The 11,965-nt window shown below is 39.2% G+C and overlaps 1 protein-coding gene across 1 annotated transcript in view; it reads left to right on the forward strand.

Annotated features, from left to right (window-relative positions):
• Positions 1 to 8,979, forward strand: part of znf608 (zinc finger protein 608) — a 50,882-nt gene extending 41,903 nt beyond the window's left edge. Inside the window, exons 5-9 of the mRNA XM_026342665.1 lie at positions 243 to 720; positions 3,791 to 3,930; positions 4,743 to 4,890; positions 5,686 to 5,742; positions 8,315 to 8,979. Of these exons, the coding sequence (XP_026198450.1) occupies positions 243 to 720; positions 3,791 to 3,930; positions 4,743 to 4,890; positions 5,686 to 5,742; positions 8,315 to 8,334 (843 nt within the window). The 3' untranslated portion in view covers positions 8,335 to 8,979. The remainder of the gene's footprint in view (positions 1 to 242; positions 721 to 3,790; positions 3,931 to 4,742; positions 4,891 to 5,685; positions 5,743 to 8,314) is intronic.
• Positions 8,980 to 11,965: the final 2,986 nt, after the last annotated feature.

The following is an 11,965-nucleotide window of genomic DNA, read 5'->3' on the forward strand; positions in this document are numbered from 1 at the left end:
AGAAAGTCATAAATTAGACTTGTTTTTCCTCCCAAAAACAAAAGAGACAAATTGCTAAAGAGCGAACTTTTAGGCCATTTTGAGAATAAAGGTTTTTAGTTTTAACTCTGCACCTGGCTGTATAAACAAAAACTGTGAGAGAGACGGGGACCGAAGTTGAACAGAGCCCACCCACCACTGTTAACAAAGAATTATAGGGGAAACACTGCAACACGCACCAACATTTGTCCCCATCAATCTAGCCCTCAGACGGCCCAGCCTGGGCTCATCGCCTCGCTCACAGCAAATACTCGGAGCTACAGAGTCAACATGGAGAAGAGGCAGAGGAGGGTGAAGCAGACAGTGGAAAAGAATGGGGAGCTACTGTGGAGCCTGCCGGAGCCAAGATGACCTCGGCTGGAGGAAGTGGAGGAGAGAGAGGAGGAGGTGTGAGTGGAGATGCTAAAAAAGCCAGGGTCCATGGATCCCATGATCTCCCTCCCCCCATCGACATGGAGGATTCAGACAGGCTGGAAGGGCTGGATGACCAAGGACAGGAGCCAATGGGAGGGCTGTCTGAGGAGTCCCAGAGTGCCCGGGCAGCGGTGTCTCCTCCCATGACGCCCCAGCAACCCTATGTCCAGTACCAGCACTCCTCCTACCCTCCCTACCTGGCAATGTGTGAGAGCAGCGGGGGCTCCTACAGAGGAATGTCCCCAACCCTGGTCCACAATTATCCAGGTAAGAGTCTGACTTGGCATTACAAGGAACAGGTCAACATTTGGGGAAAAACAGTTTTCCCACTTGATGAGATGAGGTTTGCTGAAATGATCAATACCACTGTCTCGTCTGTTTCATAAATCGAGCCCGTGGATGGATTACTGAACAAGCCTTATGGGCACCAACCCAGGGTCTGAGGGTGAAATGATGTTACTATTTTTGGTGTCACCGTTAAAAGATGAAGAAAAGATGAAAAATTACCACAATTATGCCACAAAAAACAATAAAAAAAAACACAATGATAGAGACAAAGTAATGATATGACTCAAAAAGATAGAAAACGTTAAAGGAACAAGAGAAAACATGATGACCTGAAGTAGACAACATGAACCGAGAGACAAAAACAAACAAAAATGACCACACAGAGATCAATAATAAACAAAAAGAGACACAGAAGCTTAAAATAGTCACAAAATGAACACAGCGGCAGAAAAACTGAAAACATGAGAAACTAATTAAGGTCTTTAGTTTATTGTTGTATGTACTGACTAAACAAATAAGACAATGTGATAATTAGTGTTGTTCAGGGGACAATATAGGTAAAGTTTGTAGTATATTCGGTGCTAACTAAAGGTTTACTATAGCATCTCATTTATTTTACAGAAATGAGACGGTCTAAGTCTTCTCAGTGCTGCAGATTGAAACACTGTGTACAGTAATTACTGCATTGTTGAAGCTCTTGGGCTGAAATCGAATCACTGAAAACGTTAGTAGCAGATTTTTAAGCCCTGTGGACAGCTGAATTGTCAGTTTGTATGTAAGATGAAAACAGGTAAGCTAACAGCTAAAGAGTGAGAGATAAAAGCAGCTGAAATGTCAGTTGATGTGCTGTAGAAGCCATGAAAGCAGCTAATGTGTCAATTAATGTTCAAACACTCACAGGCAGTCTGGTTTAAAAAAAAAAAAAAGTCAGATGAAGTGTAAGACTACAAAGTTGTTGAACTGTCATCATATCTGGATCATCATCAGACTGTACACTGCTCAGCACCAATTAGACAGAAGCTCGCTAGTGAAGAGTGGACGAAAGCTAAAGACATTTTCTCAGAAGATACTGAGAAAAATGAACTAAGTAGAACTCATTTTCGTCAGGTGGATACTGGCCTGCACCCGAATTGGGTAATAATGTTGTCTGCAGGTGGTAGGTAGGTTAACATCAAGAGAGTTTATCCCAAAACAAAGCACATTTAAAATAAACTCGACTCTGTGGGATCCTAATAAATGTCAATATTCATTTAATGATGGTTCATTATTCTTTTGCAGCAAGTTTTAGATTTTACCAACAATGATTTTGTCAGAACAAGTGTCACTTAGAGATCATACTGTGCTGTTTATACAATAATATTCAGTACGCAAAGAGGTGCTGCTGTTTATTGTTGTGTGTTGGTTTTTAATGAAGCTGCACACTCTCAGTCTCAGTGGAACACAGTTAGATTAGGAAGACTCTGCTGTGTGCACGAGCCATAGATTCAATATTCAGAAGATAAAAAGCAGACAGAGACTTTTGCAATTATATAAATGATAAATCTCCTGGAATGGAGTGGCATTGGGAAAAGCAAAAATAATAATAATGAAAAAGGTAAACTGGTTCACTCGTGTTGTGATGGGTGACGCTGAACATCTCTCTCTCTGGTATGATGTGATGGTTCAGGGACACAGTCTAGATTTGAGTGCTCCCTGAAACACACTGGAGCTTCAGCCCAGTTCATCTAAACCAAGTTGGCACATCCTGACTATTACACACAGCAGATCTGTTAAAATGACAGCATAGTTTAGCTGGAAATGTACTGTAATTCTGTACTAAACAAGGGAACGGCAGTAAGATATGCCTTTACACTAATTCCACAGAGGAGCCCTGTAAACTGTCTGTAGCCACAGTCTGTTCATTTCCCCATAATGAGATAGTAGTTTGTGAGATATTAAGGTGTTTGTAATGACGTCTCTGCATGGTTTAAGTAACTTAACTATTGTAGTGTGTGGTGTGTGGTTATTAGGGAAGCTGTTTAAACTGTTCAGGGTACTGTAGCTGAATCCTGGGACTGAAAGTATTTTCAGGGTGCTGAACTAGTACTGATTGAGTGATGATTTATTGTTTTAGAAGTTATCCAGACTTGAAATGTGTAATTTAGAATATGTGATACTGATATATTAGTTTATTTATGTGGTGTTGTAAATCAAATTGTTTCTTTTATCTTTTCATATCTGTTAGGCACTGATTATTAAGTAGAAGAACTTACAGATCTTTTGTTTTTTTTAATTAAATGGACTCAACTTCCCTAAAAAATACAATAAATTGTTAATACACAACGAATGGGTTGAAATAAGCCCGTGCATTAACCCTCAAAGCTACCACTAACCTAAGGCAGTAGTTATCACCTACATTTGGCATACTGTGTTGAACCAGCTTCCCCGAATTTCAGTAAATCTGTGTGTTGCTCTTACTAGCACTTGACAAAGAGGTTTACTACACCTCATGTGGGACCTTTTATTAACTAATCACCTCCCACTAACACCTATTTCTCCCTCCTTGCGAGATTTCCACCCCTAACTACATGGATCTTCCAGATCCTTAAGTCCCATACACTACACTACTAAGAAAAGATAAAAAATGAGCAAATCAAAGCCATCACTTCGTTTTACTTTAAACACCCTTAAGAACTATTTAATAAGATATTGAATTTATGTATTAGTGAACCCCCAAATGTGAAATGAACCCTCTAAAGACGGTTAAGTGTCTAAGCTGTAACTGAATTTGCACTTATAATGAAAATGTGGCTTGGAGCAGCCTCTGCATCACAGAAACAGTTTAAAGCATAGGAGACACAGGCAGCAACATAAAACATCAATTTAAATGCACCTACAGGAAAGAATGTGTTTACAGTTATAGGTACTTCAATCTGTTATATAGACAATACCCTAACATCAAAGAAGTAATATGTGACAATGTAGAACTGTTTTGTTTTAGATGGCTGTATGAATTTATTGTGCATGTGTATGTTTGTTTTGTATATGTGTATGTTTGTGTATGCACCAGGTTTCCACTATCCTCTGTACGGTAAGACGGCAGGGCGGGAGGAGTCGGAGGTGACACCACCGGGCAGAGGAGGAGCTGTGAGCAGCAAGCAGAGCAGCGACTCGTCCTCGTCCTCAGCCAGAACAACACTGCAGGAAAGGGTTAGAATAAATAAAAAAAAACGGGTCGAATTAAAGTCCCAGCTTGTAGAAGTTAAATTCATGCTTGATACACTGAAGTGCTGCAGTTCTATACATAACAAACATCACAATAGTCATTCCTGTTATATAAACAAATTAGGAGAAAATGTTAGCCAGAGAGAGGTTTCATCATTTAGTTATTTTATACAACTGTAGTTCCAGAAAGTTTACCACCATAAGACATAATAAAATGTTTTAGGTGTTTAGTGTTTTCCAGGCAGCTGTGAGTTGCTATATATCTCACACAACAATATGAAATTCACCTTGATTACTTGAGGTAAATGAGGTGCCAACACCAGTACCTCTTTTATTTTTTTCATTTAATTTGGAAAAAGTCATAGCAGTGTATAAAACAGAGGGGGGGGAAACATAAGGCTGCCAGGAGGGCAATATGACGGCTGACTTTGGAAAGTGGTCCACAGAAATCGTTTAAGTTTAGCAGGGAAGTTCATTGTTCAGTCTTACAATCACAAATATCTTCACAGAAACTTGAGATGTTTTAAATTGCAGTGAGTAAGCAAGTCGAGGTGAGGACAGGAAGAGCAAACAACAACAACCTCCACAGCTTTATCTTTGCATTTGTAGAGAGGAAATTTTTCTTTTTCTGGATTTAATTCAGTACAGTCGTATTTTTTGGAATCAGTCAGCTGGAGGCAGCTGAAGTCTCTACAGTGTTCTTGCTGTTTAGTTTTTAATACAGACGTTTTCTGTTTTGTGCTACTTCATTCTGTATTTTTCAGTGTTAAGAAGCATCTGATGTGATTGTTTCACAGCCTGGTGAGAAGGGGTCCCCTGAGGGAGAGAGAGAGATGGAGAGGGAGAGAAACCATGTGTCGTTCGCCCGGCACCTCCACACACACCATCACACACACCTGGGTATGAGCTACAACCTGATGTCAGGACAGTACGACATCTACCAAGGTACAACTGCACAGTGGTCGCAGACTTTTTAATTTCTGTGTCAAAGTGTGAAGGACGGCATCATAAACTGAAGCTGAAATAACTTGTTGCTGGTGATTCAGTGGATTCGTAGAGTAAGGACCTCAGAAATGCTGCTTCACTATCATCTGAGAGTTAAGATCGAATGATGTTCATATGACCCAATACTTTCATTGGTTGTGTTGGAAAAAACATGCAAGAAGATACAAAACTATACAATATTACATTATGTTTTTAATGTTGCAACATAAGGGACATGCAGGGGCTCAGAAGAGATATTATTTACAAGTCTAAGAGTTCTTTATATTTCCAGTTAGGTGTTGAAAGTAACGGCGTTGGCTCAGGTACAGTTCTGAGGTATATGAATACTTTTTACTTTACTCCATTTGACAGGTAAACATTGCACTTTTGACTCGTATCTGACAGCTGTTATAGCTGTTATAGTTGCTAACTACTTATTAGATTCAGATTGGTGGATATCTTAATGCCACAGGGACCTTGAGATATGAAACTAGACTCAGACTATTGCCTCTATCGAGCTGATATTGAACCTCAGATGTACATATACATGAACAAATGTTATGTTCATTTGACAGACGAAACCATTTGACACAATCGAGCTCGTCAGTCAGTTACTCCTGACTCTTTTAATAATTACAGAGCATGTTTAGTTTTGTTTAGGTTTTTATTGAAGTGGAGCTGTCGTACTGATTCTCTGCGTGTGTTTTTGTAACATTATAGGACTATTTATTGACGTCTCACATTTCTGTGTTGAAGGGTTGAGCTCCAGGTCGCTGGTTTCCAGTCAGCAGGTGTCAGGACACTCCTCCACTGGTAGGTTCGAAACTGTGTGCTGTTAATATTGCAGCAACTTAACACCCTGCCTGATTTAGATTAAACACACCCCCTGTGTTCAACCTACTTATTATTATAACATTATAAAACAAAGCATTAAAACCTTGAGTACCTTAGATTACCCTCAATCTCTACTCTGCACACGTCCAAAAACTGATTTCCATTTTAATGTTTTCTTACTGAGGCTGCTTGGAGCTTGGAGTGGAGTTTTTTATTTTTAATTAAATTTTAGGGGGGGGGGGGGTGTCTAGGGGACAAGATTTCTCAATTTTCTCTAAATCGACTACCAAGGTTGGGACCACATGGGGAGTAATATGAAATGACATGATAGAATTTATTAATATAAAAAATGGATTTCATTTTAAGTTGCGCTTGGTGGTTTAGGTTCTTCTGGAGACTTTACAGGAAGATGTTAAACAATATGTTTGTTCTTGTTCGAATGTGATTTAGCAGTAAATTATTACACTTTCCATGACTTAATTTAATCCTTATTCTCCTACTTTCCGTTCATAATTCCTTGTGAATCTGCTGGCCTCTGAAATGCAGCATCTGAGAAACATATTGAATGAATGCAATAACAGTTTTTATGCTGCAGCCAATTAATAAATTAAGCATGAATGCTTATTAAGTGACTGCATTTACTAACCAATTAGCCTGTGCTTTCTTGTTTTAAAACCATGACACAACTGCAGTGGCCAATTTAGCCTCATTGTTGCAGACTTCTAAGCTTCTGTGATCATCATTATTTGTCACTTTCTGTGTTGAATAGCTTCTTCAGCTCTGGTGTGATCTCAGCGTTGATCCCAGACTCAAAGATTAACCACTTACTTTGCATGCTATGAAATGAATTGGCTAAATTTTTATCTTATAAAGGCTGAACTGAGAGCAAAATGAGGTGGAGAATTGTCTCATTTTCAGGCCGTCTGGTGAGTCAATAAATCTAATATCTAAACCTTCTCTCCTGGGAATAACAGCCCGCTGCTTATTTGACTCTGTGACACTCTGTGCCTTGTTTCTTAAATTATCGCCCAGCAGATCATTAGCCACTCTGCTGTGTTTTCCATACATTTTCATAGGCCATATATCACCGCCTTTGCTTGAATGTGTGAAATAATTCAAAGGGAGCCTACCAGGCATCTAAACTGTATAATGAGATGATTACCTTGCTGCTGCAAATACTGCAGTTATCTATAAATGGTAATTGCTGTGAAATAGAGGCGATTATAAGGAGTGATGTTCACGGTGGAGTCACACAACATCAGAGAAATTAAGAACACCAGTAGTTTTGTAAGGCTGCCAAAACAGCGCTGACTGCAAACATTTCAAATTTGTTATTTGAAGATCATTGATGAATTATCTCCTTTAGATGACGTATCAAACTGCTTGCTTACCTTATACAATGAATACCCTTAAAATAACTAATAGAGGCCATGATAGCAAAATGGTAAAAATAAAAAATTCTTTCAAAAGGTTTTTCATTTTAATTGTTTTATTTGACTTTCTTTGTTAAGTCTCATTGTCCACATATAACAGCCAACACAATTTTTTACAAATTCAATTCAATTTGCTTTATCTAGGCACTTACTGTATAAGGTTTAAGACCTTACAGAATATAAAAATACAGCTTTAAATTACATAGCAAATCTAACAACCTCAGTTGAGCAACACTAGATGACAGTGGAGAGGAAAATCTCCCTTTAACAGATGAAACTTCCAGCAGAACCGGTCGGGTTGAGTAGAAAGAGGAGAGAGAACAGAACCGCAGGCAACAGACAAAACACTGCTCCTCCTTGATTCCAGGCACTTCTCTTGCCTGTTGATAATTCCTGTTCAAGTCCTGGTTCTGCCCTAGAGAATAAGGAAGGAGCTGAGTGCGTCAGTCAGCTTCTCCTCCTTTGTTTGAAATTGAAGAATGTTTTTAAAGCTTTAATTCACAATGAATGGCATCCTGTCATCTCAGCCATGTTAGTCAGTACAGTTGATTTACAAGGGACATTTAGACCCCTAATTACTAATCTTATAGCAGTACAGTTTAGATTGCTGATTGCTCCATAACAATTTGCCATTTTTGTCAGAGTGATAGTATTGTTGCATGGTGATGACGTTTCATGCAATCTAACCTGAAACTGCTGAAACATTTTCAACTCACACTGATGTCCTCGCTTCAATTTGTGCTACCTATAGCTGCAAGCACTTGTTCTTCATAAATGGTTGGTAGATGGGAAATGGCTGCATTTATGTAGTACTTTTATCTAAAGCGCTTTACAATTTCCCTCTTGTTCTCCAATTCACACACACGCACACACAGACTGATGACAGCGCGTTACTGGAGAAGGTGCAAGGAGCAATTTGGCTCAGGAGGAGCTAGGATTAGGGAACAATCCGTTCTACCTCCTGAGCCACATCTTTTGATTTACTTTGTATGCAGCTGCACCATGTGTAGAATTTGCTTCACCTTCAGTGAAGACGGTGAGAGTCTTGATTGAGCTGTTCAGATAAATGGTGGCCAGTATATGACTGAAAGTCTGCGTTTGTCTTCATGTCTCCATAGAGAGCGAAGGGAAGAAGTAGGACCATGTGACCACATCTCACATGAGGAACGGCAGATTTATCAGACATCAATTCCATGGTGTTGAATAAGCTTCGCCTCGCTGAGAGGCAGAGAACAAAAATACAAAAAAGAAAACAAAAAAAACTTTTTCATTTCTTACTAATGACAACCACCTGTTTTATAACACATCACAGAGAAGCAGGCAGGAGAGATGGGCGGAAAGCAGGAACGGGACCTTTTTTGAAGGAGGAACTATCTGTACAAATCCAGAATCACAAGCTTTCAGTTTTACAGAGTTTTGACAGACGCAGGCGGCGCATATAAAACATCCCAGAGCACCGTGCACTGAGCTGTGGTGTTCAACTTTATAAAATGCACATTTATTGTAGTGTATGATGAAGATATGACTGAATGTACTGAAAACTCACATTATCCCAATAGTGTTGATCTGTTTTTTTAAACTTCTATTGGGAAACAGCATTAGGAAGCTAAAAATCTATTATTATCCTTATTATTCTCATTATGATTATTGACGTGGACCTCCTCCCTCCATAGTGCTGACTCTACATTTGTATTACTAACCTGTACTTGAGCGTAACCATGTTGATTGTATTGTCTTAATGTGAGAGTAAACCTTCACTTCAACCTGCCCAGTGCCATGTAGAAACCCAGTGGTGTATATATTCTGTACAGATTCATGGCAGGGTACTAACATGCTTTATGGTACTCTATGTTGATCTCCATCAGCCATGCAAGGGAGCAGCAGGCGGAGCGGGGAAAACCAGCTGAAACAGAACTGCTACAGTATGTCTTTATTAGCTGCTGTAAGATTAGTTAATCTGCAGCAATGTGTCCTGGATGCACACGTTGTACCAACATTGTCGCTGATGTTGCACGAATGCTGTGCTGAGTGCTGTAGGGACGACATATTTTTGTAGAGCAACCCGAAAGCTAGCATCACCTGGTTCCCTCTACAAAACTGGTTTTTGGATTATTGCAGATAGTAAGCTATTTTAGAACAAAAGTTTATGAAACTTACATATGTTGTTCAGCAAGATAATCTTCGTAAATGAACACCACCTTTATGATTTTTCTAAATACGACCGTTATAAAAAGCTATAAACAAACTACACCACGGTCAGACTAAGTGTCCAACTCAGTTAGCCACTTGCTTACAACCTTGCTTAAGACACATGAAGCTTAAAAAATCATTGGTGGTGGCATTTACCTACATATTTTATATCTTTTTGAACTTATGTTAACCACAGACCTCATTTCAGGCATCGAACCAAAACCCATAGGCATTGGGACGAGGGAACCACAAGTGCTGAAATGCTTTTCTGGGTTTTAGGACTTACTACTACAGAATCTATGACACATCTCATTTGAAGAGAGATGGAGTCCAGTGTCATTTAGTGAATGTAAGCCCCAGTTTGTTCCACTTTCTAACCACATGTGACCCGGACAGCCAGTTTTGAAAAACTTGGTGTTTTTGGTCCTCATATGGTCGGTGCTAATGATTAGTGATCCCCTGACCTTTCATTTTGCTCTATTGCACAGTATAATTCACAGCTTTTAGAGTGAAATAGCACAAAACACCACATTTGACCAATTAGAACAGCTCTAGGTTACAGTGTCGATAGTCTGTGAAGTAGTCTTATCTCTTGTTAAGTGTTAAAGCACTACGACTGAGCAGGTCAGTTAGATCTAAAGAAGCCTTTCAGATAAGACCTGAACGATTTAGATTTTCCACAGATGCTCATCTCCTCATAGTGTTCAGAATAAAGAAGTGCATCTCCTGAGGAACATTGTGATACAAATCACATGATATCTGAAATATAAAATCATAGGTACAAACTGGGGCTAAGTAAATGAATGCTATTGATGAATGCTAGTGAATGATTCTCTTTGAACATGAAAGGTAGTTGTGCAAAATATACTTTTAGTCACAACATATCTGAAGGACAATTCCAGTGTTAATTGAGTTTTTTCTCATTTTTAAACATCCACATATTTCTCATTACCTCTACAGCCAGAATTATACTAAAAACTGAATGGAATTTGGTGTGTTTGCTCAGGTACAATAATGACTTTATTACCAAAAAGAAGCTCTGTTGTGCATCATTTAAAGTTTGCAAAACAATTTTACACCTGCCATAGAATTTAGTTCAATTGAAAGTGTCCACCAGGTTTTGTATATTTCTGTTTTGTTGTTTTAAACTAACTGTACAGGTTGTGTACATGTGTGTGCCACATTCAGCAGCAGTTTGAGAACATGCTAAATTCAGTTTAGTTTTGAGTATAGCTTTCTTCATCACTGGGATCAAGTCACAATAAAAGACAGTGTTTATTCATAATGTTATTAAGATAACTGAGAAATAAAAATCTAAAAATTATGATAAACCCATCTACAGTGTAGATGCAAAAAACAATCAGGTGATGCTGGAATTGTCCTTTTATGATCAGTGATGCTGGGGGATGCGTCCTTGTCTGGAGTCCCACAATCCTTTGCCCCGCCCGTGCTTCCATGCCTACTACAAGCAAACTAGCTCACTGCAGAGCCTCTGATAGACGGCTATATTTTACCCTTGGAGTGATAATAATAATGCGACTCAGGGTTTAGTGTATTGTCCAGGGACACCCTGACATGTGACAACCAGGAGTTGAACCCCCAGTACCTGGGGTTCACGGACGACTACCCTACAAACTTAGCCATGCTTCGCTTCATGTTTCAAGAATAAAAAAATGCTAACATTTGCTGTAGTGTAATAACATTGAGAATCCATTTCCTTGGGCATCATCCACATCAGCTTTTAACCATAAGCCACATATGCATTGTCTTAGTCATCTGAACCACTTCCCACAGTACACTGGTTGATCGAGTTACATTTCTAAGAGCTTTTAAGATTTAAAGCAGCTTCTCCCAAGGGATGAAATATTGGCTGTAAATTTGACTTTTATCATCCAGACTCAGGTGTTGTCCTAAAGTTATTCTCATGGACCAGAATACCTGAAATCACTGGTTGTAGTTGATGGTTTGGCATTAGCCTCATTCAGCACAGGTCCAGTTCGTGTCTGTCAATCAGCTATGTCTGCTCAGTTAAGGCCCAGTGTGGATACCAGATGGTATTACGGTTCAGCTTGTTTGACAAAGGTGGGTAAGGGAGATAAAATAGTTCACCACATGTAGGTACATAATCACTATACATGTGTCAGAAAAGATATGTTGTTTCCTAGAATATTTCCAAGTCAGGTCTCCTAAAAAGCTGCAAATCGATCACATTTAGCTCTGCATAGGTTTCCAGTGGATCAACTACTGCATCTTTATGTGGGATCTGGACTGGCCCAGTCGGACTAGTGCACCTGGTTCCAATTCATCTGAAGTCTAGCAACCAGGTGTGAAAACTAGCTCTTGGCCATTTGATTCTGATTTTGCTGATGCCTTACACTACACCTCAGAAGAGGGTTATCTGTTTAGATGTGGCTTTTTGTCCTACAAATACTGCAAATTCATACTGTAATCTGTTTAACATGCTGACACAAGCTATTTCAGCCTACTTTAGTTAGTATAATAGAAATATCAACAGCAACATTATTGTCAGCTAATGACTTACCGTGCTCAGCTGGCAAGTGCAACGTTTATGCACAACA

This window comes from Anabas testudineus, chromosome 9, assembly GCF_900324465.2.
Source record: "Anabas testudineus chromosome 9, fAnaTes1.2, whole genome shotgun sequence".
NCBI classification, from domain to species: domain Eukaryota; kingdom Metazoa; phylum Chordata; class Actinopteri; order Anabantiformes; family Anabantidae; genus Anabas; species Anabas testudineus.